This window comes from Vigna unguiculata, chromosome 11 (genome assembly GCF_037176805.1).
Source record: "Vigna unguiculata cultivar grain cowpea cultivar isolate G323 ecotype 2 chromosome 11, ASM3717680v1, whole genome shotgun sequence".
NCBI classification, from domain to species: domain Eukaryota; kingdom Viridiplantae; phylum Streptophyta; class Magnoliopsida; order Fabales; family Fabaceae; genus Vigna; species Vigna unguiculata.
The window spans coordinates 41999334-42026457 of NC_140802.1; the positions used below are offsets into that span (position 1 = coordinate 41999334).

A 27124-nucleotide genomic window follows, 5' to 3' on the forward strand; every position below is an offset into this window, starting at 1 on the left:
TAAAACTAATCAGCAATTCTATTTTCATTTTTGTGCCAATCATTTGATGTTGATAACAAAATATAGTCAAAACACTTTATAGGAGCACTAATGATGCTCCTGTTGATTTTTGACAAAAAAAAAAAACAATTAACCTAGCCGGAGATTTACAAAACACTACGAATTCACTAAATACTAATAAATATTTTGGCTTGAAGATACAAATAATGCTGGGTTGAAACCAATGCTTCCTTCTTCAGTTGTGCTTTAGCTCTATGTTGATAATTCAAGACCATTTGGAAACCAGTAATCTCATTTCATCCATGCATCTCTAAGCAAAGTAATGTTGTGAATTATTTGTGGCCAAATATATGCACATCCATGAGTAAACTTCCCAACTTCAGATGATAACGTTCACTGCACCCCCAACCAGGATGATGACCTACAACTGTTGTGCTAATAACAATGTCAAAATCAAGACAAAATAGGACTGGCTCCATGAAGCAACTCTGGAGGATCCAACCTAAGAAAGAGCCAAGAGGGATTAGCCAAAGTCTGTTGTAAGGATCAAAATACTAAATCAAATAAATGGCGTACATAATGGTGACATACAAAAGTTGTTCAGAAAACAGAGAAACATGAGTATTGCAGGATGAAATCCCATATTATGAGTTATATGTCGGATTCTTAATCTATTTCACAACTTTTTATAAAATAAAAATTTAATAAGATTAACATTTGCATGAAAATGCATAAAAAATTTCAGATAAATAATAAAACAGAAATATAATCTTATAGTCAACATTTACTTATATTTTAAAGGTATGTTATACATTATAACAGACAATAAATAAAATGCCAAATAAATTTTAAAAACTAATAAATTTATAAACTTAATCTATTTGCAAAAACTGTACATCAATGTTTAGATTTGTGGGATTTAGTATTTGAAATCTTTGAATTTAGGCTTTTAGATGAGAGAACTGCTCAAAACATAAACATCATGTTGGTTATACTTACAATCGATGTGTGATCAAGAAAAAAACATTTGGAGCATGGACAAATGCAAGTGACTAAATAATAGATCGAGCATACATTCTAATACCATTTTAGAGTTATAGACCCTATCCAATTTTATTTTTGGGCTACCTGCAAATGTCTACTAAACTTTAAATTCTAGATATCTAGTTCTTGCTGGTGAAGGCAGGTGTGTTCAGATGTAATAAATTGGTCATAAATATGGCCATAATAAAATTGAACCCCAGAAAAATGTGGATAGCAAAACACAAAAGTCATGAACCTAAACCACCACCAGGATCAAATACCATATTGAGAATTAATCTTTCAGGTATTGGCTAATCTTTCAGGCCTTTATACCTCCAAAATTTGCTAGTAGTGAAATGGCTTCTCCAAGAAAAATTCAGTGTTTTGATACTTGGCATTTAATAAATATGTTATATTGGAACGACCAATAACTTTATTAATTGGTAGCGTTGACGTATAAATATCCCAATCAGATATTTACCTACATTGCCAAAATTAACATGTCAACACTGTTAATTCGAAGGTAACATAGTAACTGTCAGAACCAAAGTAACATACTGGTTAAATGTAGGGTATAAAAAAACACTGCAACAAATTTTAAGGCACCAATTTTAGATGTACAAAAAACTTACGAAACCTTTATTTTCATATTATAATTTTATCTTTAAATTGCAGAAGCTCCTAATAGACGATACTGACATGCCTAATCCTAACTATAAAATGTGACTAGGCTAACATTGGCCCTAAACATCCTATTTAACCCAACAGAGTCATTGCATGTATGTAACACAAATAGGACTAACATTCAATGCATTACTATGCAGCCACATTAACAAACATGACATTCACGTCTCACCTTTGTTTGACCTTGATCATTCCAGTACCTATTGTAATTGGTATACCCATGATTATGGATTCACTTACTCCACCAATTGAATCATCCCTCCCACGTACAGATGCCTGGAAAAGAATATCTGCTGTCCTCTCGAATGATGCAAGCATTAATACACTTTTACCCATCTTTGAAATTCCAAATCTATTTATTCCGAGGATATGACCCTAGTTTGAAAAAATTAATTAAATTAGCGAAAACCAGCATATTTAGCATCAATGAAGATATAGTAACTTATGTTTAACTTTTTACTGAATAATTTCCAAAGAACTCACTGTGGCAGTCATCACATCTGCTAGAAGCATCATATGCCGTGTGTCAATATTCATTCCATGTGTATCCACCATGGTATACTTTATCTCCTTAACAATACACTCTCTGGCAGCTTCAATTCCCAGGGTGTCCCGCACTTCAAGAATATGATTACTAAGAGTTTTACGTCCTTCAACCCCTTCCACTCCCATAACCTCTCGAAAGCCCATGCTGAGGCGGCAAATAACAATGCGTGCAGATTAGGAAATAAACTCAACAAATAATGAACATCAATATAGTAGAATGCTATGAACTGCCGAGGGGGCAAACATGTATACATGCAGATCAGGAAGTAAACTTAACAATTAAAAAACTGCAAAACTATTGTTTCTGAGATGATAGTTTTCTTTATCATTTCATCACTAATCCTTAAATGTACAGGTAATATAAAAACAAAGGTAATATAAAAACAAGAGTGTTCATTTTTAAAAACTAGCTCAAGTTCAACTTATACAATAGATCCTCTGTCGAAGTTCTTTAAGTCCATAATCCACCCTATAATCACATTTAGTATATAATATCTTAAAAATGTAATGTTTTTTCTTCTACAGATCTATCACTTCATATGTGATAGTATATGTGTCAGACCATGCTGGTAAAGGCCTGACTGCTGCAAAGGCTGCTAACTGTACTACTAACTACTGTCCACTGTCTTCTAGAAACTTCAAATACAATTAGGCAGGTTTCTATCAAGAAGATGCGTCACAGCTGCAGCTGTTTGTCAGTTACAACTGTCTCGGTTTCCCGTAACTTTTATGGAGAGTTAGCTAGATTCCTAACTTGTAGCACAAGCTTATAGTGCAAAATATATACTATCAATTCTCAGGAAAAAAAACACTGAAATTTTCACTTTTGTTTCTTCTATTTCTCCGTCAATATTCTCTGACAGATACCTAAAATAGGTTCAAAAAGAATATTTTTAAGGCTCCTAGACTGTATATCTTCTAATATCAGTGTGAGTAATCTCACTAAAACATCTAGTCTCTTGGCATCTACAGATATTAGTATCGTCTGAATAAGCTAAGTCACGTTCCAGTTCAATAATAGCAAACAGTGTACACATGTCTTCTATGCTAGTTTAGGCATGTTTTCCGGAAGTTAGTTACGGTAGTAATGTTATATAAATAAGAACCTGTATTGACGGTTATTGTTAACTAAGAGTTGTTCAACTATAATAACAGAAAAGTCTGATTTGAGCAAGTTCACTAGAGAAAAACTTCAAGTTACGACCTTTGTTCACAATTAATTCTCTTGTGGACCTAGATTAAAGTTCGTTAACACTTCAATTGAACCATGTTACTTTTGTGTGTGATTGTTTCTTGTTCTTCTTTCGTTTATCTTTATCTTCTACCTGTTTCAACTGCAAAGTTTTTGTTTCTTGTTTGTATGGTAGAAGCTTCTACAATGAGTTTGTTTAGTGCTATTCCATAACAACCTAGCATGGCTTCTGACTCTACTCTTCCACCACCAGATCTGCTATTACCTGGGCATGATGAGCAAAGCTTCAAGCCACAGCTCTTCAACCAGAAACCCAGGTATAGCACCAGCCTATGGCCATGTCAAACCCTCAAGATTCAATTTTCCCCTAGTTAAAGAAAATTTGGATGAAAAGAACTATCCCATTTAGTAAAAATCGATCAGCTTGCTTATGCACACTTAGTAAAAGCTCAGAGCTGTGATTAAGCAACAATATTTCTGGTCATCACTAATCTGTGTCTGAAGTTTACTTGAGCAACCAATTCTTTGGTCTAAATTCCCAACCTCAAAAAGCCATATAATATGCATGCAAACATGAGTCATAAAAAACAGGATGAACTAACCCTTCTACCAGTAATTTGAACTTTTCAGCCTTGGTGATTTTATCTTCTTCTTTACTGATAACAACTCGATCAGCAGTTTTAATTCCCTGCAATTAAGAAAATAAAAGACATGCATGTTTTCCCATATATTTATCTGGAAATAAATACAAAACTGTAAAATCACACAAAGCAAGCATAATATTTCCTTCATTATTTATCATCCATGAAGTCGAAAGAAAATACCTTTACTACAACTGTTGGAAGCAAATTTTTTAGATAATGAAGCTGAAAATGCAATTTACTTCTATCGGCATCTTGGGGAACAACTCGAAGCTTTTTAATATCTAAAATCTTGATGTGCTGCATATCAACAAAAAACATTGAATATTGCAGGCATAAAAAGAAAAGAGATCAACAATAACAAAATTAACTCTTCACCTCTGGCTTCAGTTTTGCCTTTTTAGTTTGTAAAATTGATTCTTTAACAATATTAGCATCTATATTTAGATGTGCGTCCTGGATTCTTTCCATGTCAAGGGTGATAACAACTGACGCTATTCTTGAAGTCAAAACAACTTTTATACTCTTCGCAACCTATATCAATTAGCACAATTAAATTAAAGGGTACACAGAGAAAAGCTGTCCCAAGACATTAACAAAAGAATGAAACATGAAAATAGTCGCTTAATCAAGATATTGATACAAAACATGATTGATACTTACAAATTAGTAAAGATAAAATTAAAAAGTGGCCCCAATACTTTAAATAATAAATGGTTATAAATGAATATAATTAAAAATTATTTTAAATATATCTTTAGAATATTTTAGAATCTCTTAGATTATGACTTACGATTGTTTTCCATATTTTCTAATTATCTCATCTTTAGCATAATTAACAGTTGGGTTAGAGGACATAACGTATGTATAATATTAACCACAACTTGCTGAAGATTATATCTTATCTTCATTAGGCATTTATAAATAGCTTATCCTGCCCTCTTGACCTAACCAATCAACGACAATCAGATTAAGTCGCATTTTCTCCCTCTCGGTGAATCCAGTCATGGTATCCAGAGCACAGTTCAACCCTAATGCATTGGTAGGACTCCTACACCTAGTCACTCAACCACTGAGATTTTACCCTCTGGTATCTCTTTTGTCAACTATGGCACATTCCTTTTCTGCTCTACTAATGTTTTCACACAGCATTTCTGGACACCAAAAACTACCTTCTAAGCTGTCAAAAAGTGGAATACATCATCATAGGTCGTCACCTCACCATCATCATTTTTTGGTGAATTCCTTATATTTTATATATTCTAACAAATAATACAAGACAAAAATAGTAGAAGAACCTCGTATGAAAATCATGACCAACAAAATTCAAAATGACAATATGATCAACTACACTGTATACAAAACGGTAATTTGCTACAGAGAATTTACTGATACCATTGCACCTATGCACATGCGATAACAATAATCTGTGTTAAACTGATGCACTTGATAACAACAATCTGTTTGACAGGAACCCAAATATATACTACATCAATAAAGACAAAGACGGAAGAATGACATCCAAAAGAAATCAATAATTAAATAATTTATGAATGAAAATAACGACATAACTGATGATCATTGAGACTTTTTTCCCACAGCTGCATACCTGACCCAAGTTTGTTTTTTCTATTCGACCTTTAACTATTCTTGCTGTATTTGCACTGTCATCTTTCTCAAGTATTGCTGTGATAATTGGTGTACTGATTTTCTTGTTTCCATTCATTATTTCTTTAACACGTGGAACTCCAAGAGTGACATCTAATAGCAGATTAAGGGACAACATTCCAGGCCAATCAACATACAGCAATATTAAATCAAGTGTTTAAAAAGAATATTACTAACTGTGATTATCAAAGTAGACAACATGGTCACATAAAGGATACTCATGCTTGCAACTCCAGCAAAGTGGAAAGTTTTTAAAGTCATCTGGGTCCCAGGCTCTCCAATACTATGAGCTCCAGTTGCACCCACAGGAGCTCCAGCATCCATTTTTTTTAAATGATAACGAGATAGACAAATATTCAAAAAAACCTGAAAATTAGGGTACTATGTAAATAAATACAAGCACAAATAATAAACAATAGTACATTGATTAAAGGAAAAATAATCAGACCAATAGGAAATAAACACACATATTCTTAGAACCAAATATCCAGAAAGATCAGAACAACATCACGAAAATTAGAACCAATTAAAAAAACCATTAATACCTCTAGTTGTCTACGAGTGATCCCAGATATTCTCTGCCCAAAATTTTTTAGGATTTGGGAATGGTCATCAGAGAAAGCTTCTTCTGTTAATTTGGTACTACCGTTAATAAAGGACTGTAGAGACTCTACAAAATCTGCAGAGAAGCCCACCTCTAAAACCCCTTTTTCCACTTCCCTAGACACACCAAATTCTGACAGCTTCTCTTGCACTACTTTGCACACATTTGAGGAAGATAAAATTTCATCATCGTCCTTAATGGGACATATGGCCTACAAAAAACATAACCCAATGCAAAGACAGAAAAAACATTTTTTTTCAGAATGTTATAAAATTCCCAACAATAATGATGAAACTAAATAAAACAACCAAGACCGTTTTTAAACCTTGCTTTTAAGAAGCATTCGCTCAAAATTTAATGGTTTTCCATTTTTTCCTTCCATGCCTGATGGATCCATGCCATCATCTCCATAGCAAAATTGAACAATAGAACCACCGGCATTTCTTACAGTGTAATCATAATGTAAAAACAAATCCTCCATGGATTTCATTAATTGACGAGACATATATCCAGTGTCTGCAGTTTTAACCTGCAAAATCACAAGCAGAAAGAAAAATCATAAAATGAAGACCAATATTTCTAACATCCAAAGTTAATTATTGACCAACATTCAAAATTAACATGTTTTACCACTACCAGTAGCTTTTACATACATAATAGTCAACTTTGTACAATCATAGTCCAGGTAAAAACTATAATTGTGTAAAGTGGTTGTGTAACAAGAACATATTATTCCAAAACTGAGAAAATGAACATTTGTTCAAATGACTTTCATTTGCATAGTCTTGTATCCAAGTGAAAAACATGTAGCCTTGATTCATATGCCATTAATTAGTCTACATATATTACTTGGTTTTAATAGTTGATACAATGGAATGAAGTTGTTAATTAAGAATTTATTATGCACAATTTATTCAAATTCAGAATAAGAATCCTACTGCTGTATCAACAAGCCCTTCTCGCCCTCCCATCGTGTGGAAGAAAAACTCAGTAGCTGACAATCCAGTGTAAAATGAATTAGCAACAAAACCTTTGGCCTGCACCAAGAGCAGCACAGCATAATTCAATGTTAGGAAACAATTACAAGTTGCATCACATAACCAGAATAATATTCAACAATGGAAATCTAAAACAGTGCAGAGAAGGTGATAGAATTGACAGAATTGGTTCGATAAGCAATAATGATCAAATATATGGTTACACAAATAACTGAGGAATGTGCTATAAAACATAAATCACCAATCCTTACTTTATGTCAAAATAAAAGAAAAAGAGGCATAGGATGAATGTGTATAAAGCACATAGAATTAAATATTTATAATAGGAAAATACAAAGAGATGGTCCTAAACCCGTTACATCTGACAACTTTAATAACAGAAATATCATAAACTGATTCGGGAATATCTAACACTTTATTTATATACAAGTTGCAATCCTAACCAGGTTAGCACTACAACCTGTACCAATCATATGCAATATTAGTATAAATAAGAATTAGTATAAATGCTAATCAAAATTTGGAAAAGAATGAAGAGATCATAATGAAACAAAGTGTTGAGAATAAAGAAAATAGAAAATAGGGATTGAGATTAATCTCCCTTGTGTATAAACCACACATAGGATAATCTATTTATAATAGAGAGAGGTACAAGTAAAAAGAGTAACTGAAAATAAAAAGATTAAATAGAAGATATTGTTTGATATTGTGGTTATCAATATCTAACAATATCTTAATAATATCAAACAATATCTTAACACTCCCCCTCAAGCTGGAGCATACAAATCGTATGTGCCAAGCTTGTTACAAATATAATCAATTCTAGGCCCCCGTAAAGACTTAGTAAAAATATCTGCTAACTGATCACTTGAGTTAACAAATTCAGTCTTGATGTCGCCAGACAAAACCTTTTCTCGAATGAAATGACAATCAATCTCAATGTGTTTGGTCCTCTCATGAAAGACAGGATTAGAGCTAATATGAAGAGCAGCCTGATTGTCACACACAAGTGTCATTTGAGTAACATCTCCAAATTGTAACTCTTGAAGCAATTGCTTGAGCCAAACAAGTTCACAGGCAGCTGAGGCCATAGCTCTATATTCTGCTTCTGCACTGGATCTTGCTACAACACTCTGTTTCTTACTTTTCCACGAGATCAAGTTACCACCAATGGAGACACAATACCCAGATGTAGATCTTCTATCAGAAGGAGATCCTGCCCAATCAGCATCTGAATAGCAAACAACTCTTGTATGGTTATTAGAACCATATAACAATCCTTTTCCAGGGGATCTTTTAATATACTTCAAGATACGAATGACTGCATTCCAATGATCCTCACATGGGGAATTAAGAAATTGGCTTACCACACTGACTGCAAAAGAAATGTCAGGACGGGTAACGGTAAGATAATTTAATTTTCCAACTAATCTTCTATACTGCTCAGGATCAGGTATAGGCTCCCCCTGATTTGGTAGAAGTTTCGTATTGGGATCCATGGGTGTATCAACAGACTTTGAACTCACCAATCCAGTTTCCTCCAGAATATCCATGGCATACTTTCTTTGAGATATAACAATACCATCATTGGACTGTGCCACCTCAATACCCAAGAAATATCTGAGTTTGCCAAGATCTTTTGTCTGAAAATGGTGACAGATATGTTGTTTCAACTGAGAGATGCCATGGTTGTTACTCCCTGTAAGAACGATGTCATCAACATATACTATCAAGTAAACACATCCAGCACTCGAGTGTTGATAAAAAACAGAATGATCTGTTTCACACCGAGTCATACCAAATTGTTGAACAACATTGCTAAACTTTCCAAACCAGGCCCTAGGAGATTGTTTTAGGCCATATAGTGATTTGCGAAGACGACATACCATCCCAGAAGACTCCCCTTGAGCAACAAACCCAGGAGGTTGCTCCATATAGATTTCTTCTTGCAAATCACCATTGAGAAAAGCATTTTTAACATCCAGTTGATAAAGAGGCCATTGTTGAAGAGCAGCCATGGCGATAAATAAACGAACAGAAGCCATCTTTGCCACGGGGGAAAAAGTATCGCCATAATCCAAACCAAAAATTTGAGTATAACCTTTGGCCACAAGACGAGCTTTGAGGCGATCAATAGTACCATCAGGTCCAACTTTGATAGCAAACACCCACCTGCAACCAACAACAGATTTCCCAGACGGTAACGGGACCAAATCCCAAGTTCTATTGTTATGAAGAGCACTCAGTTCATCTGTCATGGCCTGACACCAACCAGGATGGGCTAAAGCTTCACGGACAGTTTTGGGAATGGTCACAGAAGAAAGAGAGGAAAGACATGTATAAAAAGGTAATGACAAGCGATGATAACTCAAAGCAATATAATGGGGAGAGGGATTACGGGTAGAACGCATACCTTTTCGGAGGGCAATGGGAAGGTCAGACTCAGGTGTCAGAGCCGGAGGAGACAGAGCAGTTGGCACTTGAGTGGAGTCACATGGTGGTAGTTGTGATCGGTTTCGACGACTATAAACCTGAAGAGGTGGTGGAGAAGCGGACTGTGGAGCAGGAACCGATGGTGAAGAAGACACAGTAAGAGGGTCACAAACAAGAGGAACATTAAAGGTATTAGAAGAGGTGTCAGGACTAGATGGAGGTAGAGGTGAAGTTTGACTCTTAAAATAAAGGGAGAACTCATCAAAGGTGACATCTGCAGACACAAAATAACGATTAAGAAAAGGAGAAAAACATTTGTATCCTTTTTGTGATCTAGTAAACCCTAAGAAAACACACATATGTGATCTAGGAGAAAGCTTGTCAAGACCAGGACTGAAATTATGAACAAAACACGTAGACCCGAAAACTCTTAGAGGTAAGGGATGAAGAGGGTCATGAGGAAATAAAATGGAATGAGGGATGTTATTCTTTAAAACCGAAGAAGGCATGCGATTAATAAGATAACATGCAGTAAGAATAGCATCACCCCAAAAATGTTCAGGAACCGTTCCATGAATTAAAAGAGTGCGAGTGGTTTCAATAAGATGTCTATTTTTACGTTCAGCTACACCATTTTGTTGAGGCGTATAAGCACAAGAAGTTTGATGCAGAATACCGTGAGAAGCCATAAATTGTTTAAAAGAATGAGAAAGATATTCACGGCCATTATCACTGCGCAAAACTCTAATAGAAACACCGAACTGAGTTTTAATTTCATGAAAAAAAGATTGAAAGATATGAAATAAGTCTGAACGATGCTTCATTAAAAATAACCAAGTACATCTAGAATAATCATCAATGAAAGTAACAAAATATTGAAAACCTAATGTAGACTTAACGCGGCTAGGACCCCAAATGTCAGAGTGAACCAAGGCAAAAGGGGATGAAGCACCACGTGTGACACTACGAGGAAAGGAAGTACGACTATGTTTGCCTAATTGGCATGACTCACACACCAAATGAGATAACTTGGACAAGACAGGGACAAGCTGTTGTAACTTAGCAAGGCTTGGATGACCTAACTGAGCATGAAGAAAAGAGGGAGACTCCATAACTGCACCAACTTGTGTAGAAGGACGGAGATGATAAAGACCATGAGACTCACATCCTGTGCCAATCACCTGTTTCGAACTCCGGTCCTGTAAACACACAGAATTGTGGGTAAAAGAAACAACACAATCAAGAGAACGAGTTAGACGACTGATGGACAACAGGTTAAAAGGAGACCCAGGGACATAAAGAACATTATCAATGGTTAAAGAAGGGAAAAGTTTAACAGTGCCAATACCATGAGATAAGACTCTAGAACCATCAGCCAGTGTAACAGAAGGTAAATGATTAGGAGAGGACAAAGAAGAGAACAAAGATTTATTACCAGTAATATGATCAGTGGCTCCTGAATCAAACACCCAAGGACCAAGAGAAGAAGATCGAGTCAGACCAACAAAAGATGTACCTGTGTGAGCGATAGATGCAGTGGAACTAGAAGACTCATGATCCTTATACCATTTGAGAAATTTGTTGAACATAGCAGGTGTATCAGGTGAAACAGAAGGAGGATCCCCAGTAGAGGAAGGTGGGGAAAGGTTGGTCTGAACAGCTGCAGCAGAGCGAGGAGGACGTCCATGCAATGCATAACACCGGTCAATCTTGTGACCTGGCTTGCCACAATGTTCACACTCATGTAAAGCATAACACTTGTCAATCTTGTGACCGAGCTTGCCGCAATGGTCACACTTAGGACGCCCTTTTCCCTGTTTGCGAGGGCGAGTCCGGTCATCGCGGTGAGATACCAAAGCAGAAGAATCATCAACAGAAGCAGGTGTATCAGTGTTAGGTTGTTCTGGTACACGCAAAAGGGTAGAGCATGTTGAAGTTAAGGTGGGAACAACCGGGGAACCCAAAATTTGATCACGAATATGTGAATATTTATCAGCAAGCCCGTGTAAGGCTCCGAGCATGAAGAACTTTGAGCGTTGTTCGATCTCCATGGCAGGGTCGGGGGAAGGAGGCAATAATTCATTGAATTCATGAAATAGAGCATGAATTTTGCCCATATAATCAGTCATAGAGTCTTGATGTTTAGAGGAAATAAGCATTGCAAATTTAGAACAGACACCATAGAGACGTTGAGTATCATTGGTGTATAATAACTTGGCATGCTCCCAGATTTGAGCACATGTTTCGTAGGAACGAAAAAGTTGCTTTAACGAAGGATCAAGAGTACCCTTAAGAACCACACATAATTGAGCATCAATGGTTTCCCAACGGTCATTCTCAGCAGGAGTGAGAGTAGATGCTTTCGGGACAAGATGATCAAGATACCTCTGACTCTTAAGCCATAAGCGGACGTCTGATGACCATGTGGCATAATTATGGCCAGTTAACTTGTCAATGGATAAGTGTACATTAACATAGTTAGTGTAGATGGACGGGTCAGACACACTAGAAGAGTTTTCTGAAGAGGCAGCGGAAGACGCCATGGAGGAGGCACGGCTTCAAGGTTGCCGGTCAGAATTGGCACTCCAGCAACAAAGGTCCGGCGGCGATGGTCCGGCTGGGTCCGGCAAAGGTCCGGCAAGGTCCGGCGAAGGTCCGACGAAGGTCCGACGAAGGTCCGGCGAAGGTCCGGCAGAGGTCCGGCAGAGGTCCCATGGTTATCAAATTCAAGCGTTAACGCATAAACAAGTGCAAGTTTAGGTTCCCGTGCCCACTGTCCCAATTCAATCCTAAGCAAACTTGTGTTTGGAGTAGGATTGGTGGGGTCACTGGAACTCAGTAAGCTCGGCCAAACTCGCGAGCATGCATGCAATTGAGTTGGCTAGTTTAGATGGGTACTTTTTTTACTTAAGATTAAAACAGAGAAAATATATGATAAGAGGGCTTCAAGGACCCCTCTCCACTTTCTTCTATTTATATTGAAAAAATGTTACAAGGATACACAAAAGACTAAGGGATTGCACTAGACACGTAGGTGCGGAACTAGGAACTAGATATGGCCGTAGGATGTTTTCAACACTCTACACCCTATATACTTAGGGTTAATGATAATACATAGATGTAATTATTCTAACATTTTAAAACAAAATGACACCATTGATTGTCGTTTCTTGTGCAAAAATAAACAAAACTCATGGCAACTAGGGTTCATTCTTCTCCTGTAGTGCTTCCAGATTAGGGTTCCTTCTTCTCATTGTCTACTGCTCGGTACAACCTTGATGACACAACATCCTTTGCTCGCAGAAGTTTTTGTGGCTCTCTCCCTGTCCTCACAACGGGCTCTCCTCCTCACCACAACATCGTTGTTTCCACAGTTTGTGATGTTGTCATTCATGTCATTGGCATGGTGGTTCACTTCTTAGGTCATGACATCACAATTATTTCTATCATTGTGGTTCTCTTCTTTTCGCAAGTTCTATGCTCTTTTTCATGTTCTACTCTTAGGTTAGATCATATTATTATATATGTTTAAGGTAGAATTAGACAGTGGCACTTTTGTATGTATATATAATATGTTTTGTAATTTATGATTAAAAGTTAGAATTAGGTCATGATGAGTAGTTTAATTATTTATAATTTTATAACAAGTTTTTTAATTTTGTAATTGAAAATTGAAATTAGGTAACAATTTCAGATATGTCTAGGAGAGGACCAAATTCAACCAACAGCAATCCAAGTGCATACTCATCTATTAAAAGTAGAAATAAAAATGTTCGAGTAAATAGGACGGATATTGGATAGATGCATGGGATAAATATATTTTAAAGGGCTTAATCACACCACTCTTATGATCTCATATTGATAATGATAGAATTATGATACAAAGAGTAGATGGAAGATCAAAGATCAATAGCATGAACTAGAAACCTAGGTACAGAGATAGGTACCACATGAAACAGTTTTCCAATACAACTACTTTCTACCCATATTGAATACCTATTCTAACATTTTCAGATGAAGTAAACTCTTTCAAGTTTACATAAAACTCGAGTTTGATAACCTTGGGATAATTTAAATCAACAAGAACAAATTAACGTGATAAGATTTGTAACCTCAGTTAGTTTGTTCATTAATCAGATATGTACAGAAGAAAATAAGAAATTAATGAGTGATGATTGAGTTCTATGTTTAAAATGGATGATAGAGTCACAAATAGTGAGGGCAGAACATACAGCAGGGGTTTTTGCATTTAGAGGGAAATGAGGAAGGCTCCGATCCAGGAACCCATTAGGTGCACGACGACCACCAACTGACTGTTGACCAACACAAGCAACCATCTGACTGATATTAATAGGAGATCCTTTGGATCCACACTGTGACATGATCAATGGACTATTTCTCCAGTGAAGGGTTTGCATGCAAACCTGTGAAAATTACAAAGTCATTGACATGCAGACCTTCATTCTGAAACACAAACAAACTATTTTAGGAAAACAAATGATTACCTTCCCTGCCATATCACGCAGTCCATTTAATACCCCAGTAATCCGAGTCTCTAATGTTTGAGCAGCATCACAACCAGCTAAGAGTTCTAGTTTTCCTTTATTGAAAGCTTGAATGTGATTATCACATTTCTTATAACCTTCTAAAAGTGTTTCATCTTTCTTGTTAATCAGTATCTCTTTTGGTTGGACATCATCAATGCCTATGGAGAACCCATGATTACCAATCCATCGTGCACTGCATCCAAGTAAAATGATCATGTTTTGTGAGGCTTCTAAATCCACCTATCCAAATGTAACATACAATACTGAAATGCATCAAATGAAAACTTTTAACAGAATTCTCCTTCAGCATGTTTCTCTCTTTACAAGTTTCCTCTTCCCTTTCGGTGCTTACTTAGGGCACTGATGCTACCCTCCCCACAACTGCTTTCCCCTGCTGAATCAATTTGCTTTTACAAAGGCAAATAAAGACAGCAGAGCTCAAGTTTGCTTTGATCCACATAGACTCTTTCTAAGGTTACTTGAAAAGACATATTTTTAAGTTCCAACAGGAACTTTAAGAAATGCTTTAAATTCCAGTATGCATTTATTCTAATTCTTATTCAAAACATTTCACACATAATTGATGTAAGACAGACATCACTATTACCACCCATAAAGAAACAAAGTTACCTCAATTTAGCTAAACGATTCATGCAAGACCCAGCTGCATGTGCTTTATAGTCTCTCAGTAGCACAGAGAACAGTCCATCCTTATTGCCATTTCCTGAACTCCATGCAAAACAAAGCAGAACATGAACAATATTGCGAAAACATGCAAAAATTTGTAAAGATATGGCCTTATTTCCTATGATTTAAAAAATATAATCTTCCTGAGCATACAATTATATAAAACGAAAGAAACAAGGCAAATTAATAGTAACTAACCTAAAGTAACCTTTCCAATTTGGCCTGAGATCAACTCAGTATTACGAAAATAAACAAACCCATCATTTGGACACAATGTTTTTAATTCTCTTTTCTTGTCATCAAGCTTTGTGTATGTTTTCTCCTTAACAGTAAGATTCACATAGACTTTTACATTTGCATGTGGGCGCAGAAGAAGGCTAAATAACTGCTTCCCACTCCAAAGTTCAACGGGCTGCAAAGAATAAAGACAGTAAGATGATATTTACAGTGACAGTATAAATTAGTAAAATGACAGCCAGCTATAACTGGTTATTTTTCCACATAACACATCTCTTGCAGAAAATTATTTTGGAAAAAAAGTCAATTATTAAAAGTATATCTCCCTCCCACTAAAGTAGCTTCAGGATAGGGTGTTCTTGGCACTTATTCAGTTAAACAGACTTCTAATAATCATTACATAAATCAACCATTAGAATAACACTTTGATTGAGGTAACCAACAAGTCTATTGAATTTCATGCAACTTAAAATAGTCAGACATTTCACCTTTTTATTTTAATGAAAGTTATGAATTTCTGATTCATCTAATTTGTTTTAAAAGTTGTATACCACATAATGAAGAAGATATCAAATTATTCAACAATTCTATTGGTTAAATTTGCATATTACAGAAAGCTATTCCAAGCCCTGAGCAAGTAGATAAATTAACTTTCTTTCATACATATTAATAAAATGGCTAAACATATTAGTGAATTTAGTGCATGTAACAACTATAAGGTCCAGTCTCACCTTAACAATTGCAGGAGTTGGCAAATCAATAGGATCCAAGCCATCACCTAAGTAAGAGCAAATAGTTGTAAAAGCAGAACGGTCATAAAATGTATCTTTTCTGGTTATGAGAAAGGAAGAGGTTAAAAAGTCTTGAGTAGAAGCAACCAGAATCTCGCCATTTTTTGGTGTGCATAAATTGTTTTGCACCTGAAAACAAACAAAAATTTAATAACAAAGTAACAGTTAACCCCCCTTTGAACCAAAATAATGTAAATACCATACTTATGAAAATTAATCTCATTTTCTGTACCGGGCAGAGACCACCTAGCCAGCTAATAACCAGTACGGAAATGGTTCAAAATCGATAATTTACAAAAAAAAAAGAAAAGATTACTTCTTAATTTAGATAAGTAAAAGAAGGCATGTTTAGTAAAGTTTACAAATTGGCATAAATTATTTTATCTTTGTAAGATGAAATTTGCACTTATATATTATTATTTAGTTATATTTCTAATTCATGTAAGATCTCCATCACATCCCTTCACACCATGAGTCGACATGGATTAGAAAGTTACTAGTGATCCAATAACAACTTGATAGAGGGTGGCATGATAGTCACCAGAATAGACAATTTTGGTCATATTCTAATGAGATGTGGGATCACCAATACAGGTCTCACACCTGAGACAGGTGGTTATAAGAGCCTGATAGTGGGGGGGCACTATACACCTAACAAACCTCGTTACATTATTAGAAAGTGAATTTTAAGTCTAACTCAATTTCATAAAATCAGCTTGTAAAGTAAGGTTTGCATCTACTAGTATACTCTATTTTAGTAATCTCTAGAGGATATGGGATCTCCAATATTATCTATTATTATCAATTTTTATCAATTTTTGATTATACTAAATACAATTCAGTTGTTTACATTAATTTACATTTTTATATCTTAAATTCTTACGATTTGTTTATAATATATTAATTTGTCATTTTGGTTTTTAATCAACATTTGTTACTGCTAATCGACATTGATTAAAATATTTCATTAAAATTTAAACATTAGCATGATATATTTGATTTAGATTTCTAGGTTTATTTTGAATGTTTAAAGAGCTTATGCAATTGTGCTTCTATTTTAGTTTTAAGTGTTATAAAGTTATGATATTATGTTTAGTTAATAATATTTTAATTAGTATTTTATTAATATAGATTCCATTACAGTTTAATCACAATTGAGCCACTAAACCTTAAAACATTCTCTTGACCAATCCAGTTTAGAAACATTAATAAATAAGAAATGTTATGTATGTATGTTGTCCAGATACAATAATTAGGGTAGCTGTTATTCTTTGTATTCACCAAGTATCATAACAGCCTCTGGTATGTTATTCATTCCCACACATGAAATTCAACACGTCTCTAGATTTCTCTCAACTGCCTACGTATTTCATTCCATTAAAACATGTAAGCAGTACACAGAAAATACAGCAGAAACAATGAAAGAAAAAAACATAGTGGAAATTGAAAGGATACGTAGAAATTGAACGGCCCACAAAAGAAATTGCTCAGTGCAAAGCCATTAGAAGATCATAGCAGATGATTCACCACAATTCTTTTGACAAATAAATTGGACCAAAAAACATTATATATAGTCAAAATGCAGACAACGAGATTCTGTGATTTTTACCCCCATCAACAAAATAGCCTCTGTCCGAGCCTCCTCAGTTTGTGGGACATGTAAGTTCATCTCGTCACCATCAAAGTCAGCATTATATGGGTTACATACAGACTCATTGAATCTTAAAGTTCTCCAAGGCATAATCCTTGCCTGCATGAAAATTAAAGATTAATGCAATTGGATCCAAATCTGTCAGAATTCTACATTTCAATCTTAAATTACCCTGTGACACATTATAGACATCCGATGTAGGCTTGGTTGTCTATTGAAAAGAACAATGTCTCCATCTTCTAAATGGCGATCAACAATATCACCAATCCTTAATTCATCTGCAGCACGCTTCCTACAAAGAACTTTTAAGGACCTACAAAATAACAATATGCTCTTTATCATTGTCAAATAAATAAAATTGGCTTGAGAACTCCAAAAACCAATAATTAAATAGTACAAACTACAAACCATGAGTGACCTCCATCACGTCTAAGCATTCTTGCACCAGGATACTTATCAGGACCATTTCTCACACATTGTCTCAACTTCTCTATGTTGTGGTGCGTAACACGCTCAGGATAAGTCAGTATATGAGCCATCAGGATGGGTATTGCAACCTAGGGCAAATGAGAAAGTTAAGAGGCACAAATATGAACCTAGGAAAAAGAGGTAACTTCCTTGTGTAATTGTTTCCATGGGAAATATTGTGACAGTAACTAATATCTTCCAAAACATATTTGTGTTATATACGTATATATCCTAGTTTATGTCTTATGATCTAAAGGATAGAAAGTAATTATACATAATTACTGGAAGGGTTTAATGTCTAACCTCAGAAATCTTCAGATTAGGATCTGGAGAAATAACTGTTCTGCCTGTATATTCAACACGTTTTCCAGATAAGTTGCCACGGAAACGTCCATGCTTACCTTTCAAGCGCTGAACAAAACCAGCCAATTGCTTGGTTGATTGCATATAGAATGGTATCCCTCGAACTTCACTATTTATGAATTGAGCAACTTCCATTTGAAGGATATCCCAACCATCCTAAACCAAAATCACCAACAGTATCACACCACCATTACATCATGGAACAAAAACAAATAATAATCTCATGATATAATAACAACATAGAAGAGAACAAACAAAAGTAATAATATCAGGCAAACAAAAATCAGCATCTACAATGTACACAATTGGAAAAACATTCTACCAAGAATAAATTCCATAGCATATATATATATATATATATATATATATATATATATATATATATATATATATATATATATATATATGGGAAAACCTATTTGTTTATATATGAAATTCAAAGATTAAAAAAATACCAGAAGTTTGGATGAAACACTTGATTCTTGTAATTCCTGGCGCAAAACAGCATTTGCTTGGATTATGTTCTTTAGCCTCTCAGTTATGTCATTTTCATTGCTACAATAAATGAAGACAGAAACCATAGGATTTAGTTATTATCATTTTCTGTAAAAGAATTTTGAGTTCAGAAAATATCTGGAATTGTCCTGAAACAAAGTAGAGGTAAAATAAACCGTAGAAATACAAGTTTCATTTCATTAGAGCTCTGTAGTCCCTCAAAATATGCACCAAAGCAAAGCCTTGTGTTACTTAAGGGGAGAAAGTACAAAAACATAGCCAAACAGACATTACCTCAGTGATTCATCCATTACAACTGAAGGTCGAATAGCTATAGGTGGCACAATAATGTTTGTTATTATGAGTTTCTCTGGTCTTTCATCTACATAAATTAATTCACAGTCCTACAACCAAATGTAACAAAAATGTTCAATTTGTGAGAAAAATATACCTCTTCATAGCACTCATAACATCCACTAAAATGCAAATTTCTTAAAATGAAAAGGACAAGGAGTTAGAAAAATCAAATCCAAAAAGATACATATAAATATAAATGTTCACCTCGTCAAGCATCTTTCTAAACAGCGAAAGAACTTGGAAAGGATTAAGAATTCGATTAGACACATTAGCGGTTGTCCTAGAGTCTTTTATACGAGAAAGTGTGGATTCGAGCTCTTCAACAATATTATTGTTACATTTTGAACAATCATGCACGATAGTCAGTGAAGCTGGAAGCTTCTTCACTGAACCTGTATAACAATAGTCATCACAAATACCATCTCAGATACATAAAAAATGCATATATTAACATGCATTATGCAAGGGCATCATATATAGTCCTCTCAAAATGGTTAAGCAATTAGTGTAAATATTTCCTGCCAACTGTATTGATAATCAGTTCAACAAAAATGGGGTCTCGAAACTGCAAAGAAGTTTACCAATAGTTGAGCAGGTGTTAGGACATAGTTCATAAAAAATTAAGGCTGAACCATTCCAAATTTGTTCATATAATAAAAGACTAATAAAACATCAAAAAGAAATTCCATTACAAGAACATAAAAAAAGATAGTTGTTAGAATCTCGTAAATATGTTAGATTCCTAAAATATCATTATTTTTTTAGAAACCATGTACATTCTATGCTTGTTGTATTTTTTTTCATACTGTGTCACTGTTAACCATTGGCAACATCACTATTCACCAATGACAACTTTCTGGCAAACTTTTACCAGCCACTAGCATCACCTATTGTTAGCTGTCTAGACACCTCGTTCACAGTAACTGTAGTACGTCAGTTCCTCAACCCTTCACTGCAATGACTCGCATTTTTTACCTTATTTTTCCAGCCACCAGCATCACCTTGTCATGCTAGGAATTACCTTATTGTTAGCTGTCCAGAATCTAGATATCTCATTCACAGTATATGTAGTAAGTCAGTTCCTCAACTCTCCACTGCAATGACTCGCATTGTTTACTATACATCAAAGGAGCTCCAAGAAAGGTTTGTTTTCTATGAAAAAAAAAAGGACACACTCGAGTTGTGGGGTAATCTGATGTAGAGAGAGCAGCCTCCCCCATAGATAGAAGGCTCATCTCTGGTTTTTGTATAACAGAGATAGTCTTGTGTCTTGGAAAAGCAAGAAACAAGATATTGTAGTCGGTTCTAATGCAGAGTCAGAGTATCAAGCATGGTTGTAGCCAGTCAGGAGCTTACATTTGCTCAACCAGATTGGGAAGATTACATGGTTATAAATTGTAAGTGACAATCAGGCCACCAAGTATATTGCCTTAAATCCAGTATTTTATGAAATACGGAAGAATATTGAAGTTGATTGTCACTTTGTCAAAGAGAAAGTCATGTCCAGAAAAATATCTATTAGCACAATCAATTCCTATAATCAACTACCAAATATATTGATTAAGTCACTAAGGAGTCCATAGATTAACTACATGTCACAATCTCGGTGCATATGACCTATATGTTCTAACTTGAGGAGGAGTATTAGAATCTTGTAAATATGTTAGAATCCAATAAATATAGTAACTGATTATATTAGGATCAATTAGATTGATTTTATATTTTTGTTATTATCCTAAAATAGGGAAAATGAATATTCTGTAACTATGATCTTTCTCATATAAATTGAATAGTCTTATTGAGGTCTAAACACAAAATTTCACATATGCTTTCTCGGCTTCTCTCTTCTCAACATTAGTGATTAAAAATATAGTTCATCATAGGTTTTGTTACACCTTTTGCTTTACTTTAAAGTGTCAAAAAAGATTCAAAGGATACATGACAGACAATAAAAAATGTATGAGCTTATTCATATCAAAGAAAAAATCTGTAACAGAAAAAATATAATAAAAATTTACTAACATTCAAATAACTATATCCTTGGATATTAAATTAAAACCAAAAAATGTGGAAGCAATTATGTTTATACCATATAGAAATCAAGTCACCAAGTATAGTCTTCAAACAAATTCAATAAAGTTGCTGATTGAATTAATCATAAGGAAACAAACCGTTGATATATCCGCATCTAGGGCAATTCACAACTTTGCTACAATCTTTAATTACATGAACTTTCACAAAATCAATCTTATCCAGCTCATTCTTTTTGGTACTTCTCATTTTCTTCAAATGTTTTTTACGGGTATCTTCGTCAAGGAGAATCCGAGCACAACCCTGGTAAAGTAGAATGTCAATTGGTATGACAGACAAACTTGCAAAGAGACTTTTATGCACCAACATAAATTTTGAATGTATTATAACCACTTTATTCTTTTGCTTTTGCCAAAGTGTATACATGCAGAAAAAATACTTTTTTCCGACAAAAAAAACAATGTTTCAACTAGTCACTTTTTTTATTACAAGTTGTTGAAAGTGAAGACCAAAAAGGCATATTAAGCGAAGTAAAACTTAAATTGGACTTAGAAGAGAAAAACTTGCATTTACAAAGGGAATGTATGTATATTAAGTTTGAGTTGTTTTCTTGCTGCAAATGAGGCTCGCATCTCAAGTTTTGGGGAGAACAAATTCACTTAACGTTGAGTTAATGACCATCAGACAACAGATCTGACAGTGCTCAGAGTGAGATAGGAGGAATGGATTGAATATAAAAGAAAATATGGAAGAAAGAATGAATCTTTATCACATTCACTCACTTAGGAAAAAAAACTATCCCTGCTGCCATAGAAGATACAAGAATGTGTTACTGCAATTTGAAAGCATGGTCTCTCCCTCACACCCCAATAATATATGTGTACATCCCCTATCCGAATTGCTTCCTAGAAAATTGCTACATTCTCATCATGATGGGTATTACGGTTGAGATTCTCCTGCAGTTCATCAAACCTTCTCTTAGCTTCTTGACTATCTTTCACAAGTCTCTCCATCAGAGTCTCGAAACCCCTCTATAAATTTTCCACTCTCGAGTGAACCATGAACAGCCCACCCATATTCGTTTGCTATGAATATCAGTGTAAGGAATATATATTGAATACAAAGAAGGCATAGAATAAAGAATGGAGCGTTATTATATCCACTAGGTTAGGAATAAAATATCCCTATTGCAATAAAAGATAATATGTTACAGGAATTTGAGATCCAGATCCCTCCCATACAACCCAATAATATTTACATCTGTCCCATCCTATTTCTATTCCTTATTCTTGTATTGTATACATACAACTGACTTTACTCCTTAATGCACTTTGGACCTCTTCTTATATAAACTCTCCTAATAGGAGGTTTGTTACTAACAGAAACTTAACATTACTTGAAAAATTCATCTCCTAAAGCTAATCATTCTGAAATTATGTCATCCATATATGCATGTTATATAAGCAGTAACTATAAGTCAATTTAAATGAGATAAAACAAGAGATGTGCTGACTATTAAGGAAAAACCAAAATCCAGAGAGCACATATGAAACATTTGTATACCTTACAAATGCACTTCAGTATTTCCACAATGCTAGCTAAATATCCAACATTGAAAACAGGAAGGGCAAGGTTTAAGTATCCATAGTGTCCTGGGCAGTCGTGAAAATTCCCATGGCATGTACCACAGCCAAGACTCTTATTAGCAGGACCCTGAATTATACACAAAAAGAAAGGGTATTTAGCATTTTGTGCATGAAAATAGCAAAAACATGAGCAGTAGGGGGAATATATATATATATATATATATATATATATACACACACACACACACACACAAACACACACACATGCACATACATAGATGATGATAAACAGATTGAAAGTCCTAACAAGTAATATCACCCAAGTCCAACTAACCATTACAGCAACCTGAATTCTTCAACATATTCTAGATAAAGGTCTGCTGATACCTCTTCTCATAGAGGCTTAAAGGCAAGACTTCTTAACAATCAAAAGCAATTAAATAGATTTCTGTTGGTCACTAATCAATATCAGTAGTTAAGAAACTGTAGGAAATAACATCAAAAGAGAAAAGGAAAAATAAGAATACATATGCATTAAAGCAGAACTACGAAGACATTTTCCAAATCAAAACTACATACCAACATTTAAGACCTAATACATAGGATTCTAGCAATTTCCATAAATTTCAGGTGTAAAACACTAAAACGTGTAAGTAGAAAGTAAACTAGCAGTGAAAAATCATTTACTCCAGTTTAAGAAGAAGTTCATAATATTCACATTATTTGTGTGTCTCCCCTGTGAAACAAGGTAGAATGCAATGGAAACATACAAACTATCAAAGATAATTTGAGAGCAAATAAGAACAGCATTGTCAAACAAGCAAGAAAATCAAACATATGCGTTACAAATGAAAAATGTCTGAAAACAGTCTAAAATGTTAAGAGAAGAAAGAAATATTTGTCATATAAAGTTGCTTCGAGGTCCAAACACCAAACCTGAAATTTCACTCGATAAGAATTGTTTCAGAAAACAGTTTCAGTTAACTATAAAGTCATAGATAAGCCCATGTCCAATTACTCATAATCCATAAAATCCCACATCCAAATTGCAATTTCCTAGTCCACATAACCTAGACAGTAAGAAAATAAAGCACTACAGGGAAACTTCCAAAACCAAATATTCCAATGTTGCATCTGCCATCACACAATAACAACGAACAGGGAAAAAATTAATATTTCATCCCAGTTGAAAATTCTAAACAACTCCAAATTAGACCCAAACACAAGGACTAGTTTTACATCATATGTTACAACTAATGTAGCAGGATTATCATATCAATATCTCAAACTGCAAAAAGAAAATCAAGCACAAGCATCAACAGAATTCAAGGTGAAAAGTGCAAAACGGATTAAAGGTTACCATGCGAGGATCCAACAAGCCACCATGGATAGGTTTCTTAAAAGAATCATAGTAGGAACCTTTCCACACTTGAACTTCACCAAGTTTGCTTATGTCCGAATCTGATAACGTGGAGAACTTCATGTTCTTTCTGCAATAAAGAAAAAACAAAAGAATAACAATCTCTTTTCAACAATCAAATGTATTGTGTGATGGTAAGCAAGCACAAATAAAAGCTCACATCTTCCGAGGCCCTGCATCTTCCATGAAAGGTTCCTTCGTAAAGGTTATGCCTTCAGTTCTCCCCCTATTCATGTCTTCTGTTTTCGCTGACAACACAGTGAAAGGTCTACAATTTAAAATTAAAAAAAGAAAGAAAAAAAAAAACAATTTGTTATTACGAACCTCTGTGTAAGCACTTCAGGAACGAAAACTGTTATATTTACCAGAAGAATGAGTTCCGAAAAGTTAACCATAGAAGAGTGGAGTAGTGTACCGTGAAGGAGAACAAAATAGGAGTGTTCGGGTTTTGAAGGTTGAAAACCTAAAGTACAGCCTCATAATTGTCCAGAGTAGGATTGTCAAAGTTATTGTCAAAGTGAGCCAACCTGACTCATATGAGTTGGGTAAAAAATAAATGAATCCAACCCGATTCACTTCATGGTCAACCAGAACTTTTACAACCTAACTCAATCCACCATGGGTTGGTGAGTTAAATAGATTGGCTCACTAACACGTGTAAAAAATAAAAATAAAAAATTGTCATTTTTAAATATTCTGATTTGCAATGTTCTTCTCACCAAATGTTTTCCATGAAACTGACACTGTTCATTCTGAGATGGCGTTCATGCGATTTAAATTTCAGAATCAATTCCAATTATAGATGAGAGAAAAAAGTGAAAAGTATTAAATTGAAGTTATAAACATGGATAGTGTTCATCATTGATAAGTAACAGATTTATCCAAAGTAAATATGTTGTCCAGAACCAGAAATCAGAACCATTGGGAGTGAAATTGCAATATCTATGAACCATGTTCAAGAGAGAACATGGGAGATCAATAACCATTAACGATGATATCTTGAAGCATAGATATATCCAAAACTTAAAATAGCAGACCAACATTCCAATAGCTGAGATAAAGGATCCAAATTCCTCCCATAATTATCATTTCTTTAAAATTTAGTCCCCAAAAGAAAACGGTTCATTTGCAGACATAAAATATAGATGCGCTTCAGCACACATATATCCTATATCCTGACACTGGAGTAGCAAATGCTATACAATAAAAAGGCACTGCAGCCGCATCAACCAATTTGTCTCCTAACATCGCCACAAAGGAAGTTAAAAAAATAAGTTAACAAACGAACCTTAGATGGAGAACGATTGCAGCGGAGGATGATTGGAGGAGCAGCCACGCAGAGTAGCAATGACGCGGACGAGCAGTGACGTGGAAGAACACCGACGACCGCGTATCGGAGGAGCACCGACGACGAACAACGATTACGAAGCCGAAGCTCTCTGTGTAGTGTGGACGCCAAGAAGAAAAGGGAATTATCAAAGTTAGGATTTTTGATTGATTTTAGAAAGGAAATAAATTTGAAGGAAGTTACTTCTGAGAGTAATAGTTAGGGTTTTTTTTAAAATAAGGCGCGTTCAGATCACCAATGCAGAAGCAGTAGAGTCCCAAAGTGGGGTTTTGGGACAAGGCTTTTAGAACCCTCACTCGCCTGTAATAGGGTTGTCAAAACCCGTTTTACAAAAAAGGTGCAATACTTTTTGAGAAAGGGAAGTTTTTTTCATAAATATCCAAAATACTATTCACTATAATTATCTTTTTTAATTTAATTATTTTCATTAATTTATAATCAGAGGATTTTTTTCTTTTTATCTACATTTCATTATTCCAACTTTATTTTTTACAATATAATTATTTGTTAAATTTTAAAAATTAACGATTACTTTTATAAGCTTTTACTTATCTCTTTCTTCATTCTTTTTCCTATTCATTAGTCGTTGTTTTTTCATATTTTCTCCGTATATTTTACTTTATTTTTTATAAATATAATATAATTTTATTTATTAACTTAATAACATTACAATATCATCTATTACTAATATAATATCATGCATATTAAAAAAATGCGTACACACATGCTGGTGACGGACCTTTATTGGAGCAGGGGTGGGCCATGGCCCCCCCTTAATTTTTTAATTTTGTTTATATTATATATATATATATATATATATATATATATATAAATTATTTTTAAATTTTTTTAAATTTTCAAATTATATGTAATATATAGTGAAATAGAAGTTTAATTTAGTATTTTTTATTTATTTTAATATAACATTTAATATTAATAAATAATAAAATATAAAATCAAATATAATAAAAAATAAAAATATTTATTAACATATTTTTTATCTTTTCATTGTATTTTTAAGTTTTTCACAACTTATTATGATCTTTTGTTTTTATTTTGAAAAAAAAACAGTTAAATACAAATTTGTTATTTTTGCTCTCATTTCTCATTTATTTATTTTTTTCATTTGTGAAAAAAAAAAGTAAATTTTTGATATCATCACTTGATAATGAAATATTTGTTTAATAGTTAACATTATTTTTTACCATATGAGTCTTATATTTATTTTTTTTTATGATTATGAGAGAAAAAAATGATTGTTCTATGTGTTTTTTTATAACTATCTTTTATTTGAAACTTGTTTGTCATTGATTTTTTCTTTCAGTGACTCTTAATTTTTCATTTTTTAATCTTA

At 34.2% G+C, this 27124-nt stretch overlaps 1 protein-coding gene across 5 annotated transcripts; it reads right to left on the reverse strand.

Moving 5' to 3' along the window:
• NRPC1 (nuclear RNA polymerase C1) lies at nucleotides 1–26056 on the reverse strand. 5 transcript variants are annotated; one of them, XM_085668566.1, is made up of 28 exons: nucleotides 25711–26056; nucleotides 24583–24661; nucleotides 24363–24492; nucleotides 22980–23129; nucleotides 21557–21719; nucleotides 19590–19777; nucleotides 19323–19432; nucleotides 18989–19088; nucleotides 18474–18689; nucleotides 18111–18259; nucleotides 17874–18015; nucleotides 17661–17801; nucleotides 15992–16180; nucleotides 15222–15435; nucleotides 14967–15060; nucleotides 14295–14529; nucleotides 14022–14213; nucleotides 7297–7395; nucleotides 6684–6887; nucleotides 6300–6569; nucleotides 5973–6120; nucleotides 5696–5847; nucleotides 4465–4620; nucleotides 4270–4386; nucleotides 4048–4133; nucleotides 2191–2398; nucleotides 1880–2082; nucleotides 1–502 (listed from the first exon to the last, which is right to left on the reverse strand). In XM_085668566.1, the coding sequence occupies exons 2-28, from the start codon at nucleotides 24654–24656 to the stop codon at nucleotides 454–456; spliced, it is 4179 nt and encodes a 1392-aa protein (XP_085524692.1). In that variant the 5' UTR covers nucleotides 24657–24661; nucleotides 25711–26056; the 3' UTR covers nucleotides 1–453. The 5 variants fall into 5 exon arrangements, 4 of the variants coding, with proteins under 4 accessions (XP_085524692.1, XP_027910039.2, XP_085524690.1 ...); XM_028054238.2 differs by having other exon boundaries at nucleotides 24583–24670; XM_085668564.1 differs by having other exon boundaries at nucleotides 24583–24690.
• Between the last annotated feature and the right edge of the window lie 1068 nt (nucleotides 26057–27124).

Coding starts and splice junctions, on each gene's coding strand:
- NRPC1 (XM_085668566.1), bottom strand. CDS start 24,656: ATGAATAGGGGGAGAACTGAAGGCATAACCTTTACGAAGGAACCTTTC. Junction 19,778..21,556: donor TAGATGCGGATATATCAACG/GTTTGTTTCCTT, acceptor ATTGTTATACAG/GTTCAGTGAAGAAGCTTCCA. Junction 6,570..6,683: donor GAATGCTTCTTAAAAGCAAG/GTTTAAAAACGG, acceptor TGTTTTTTGTAG/GCCATATGTCCCATTAAGGA.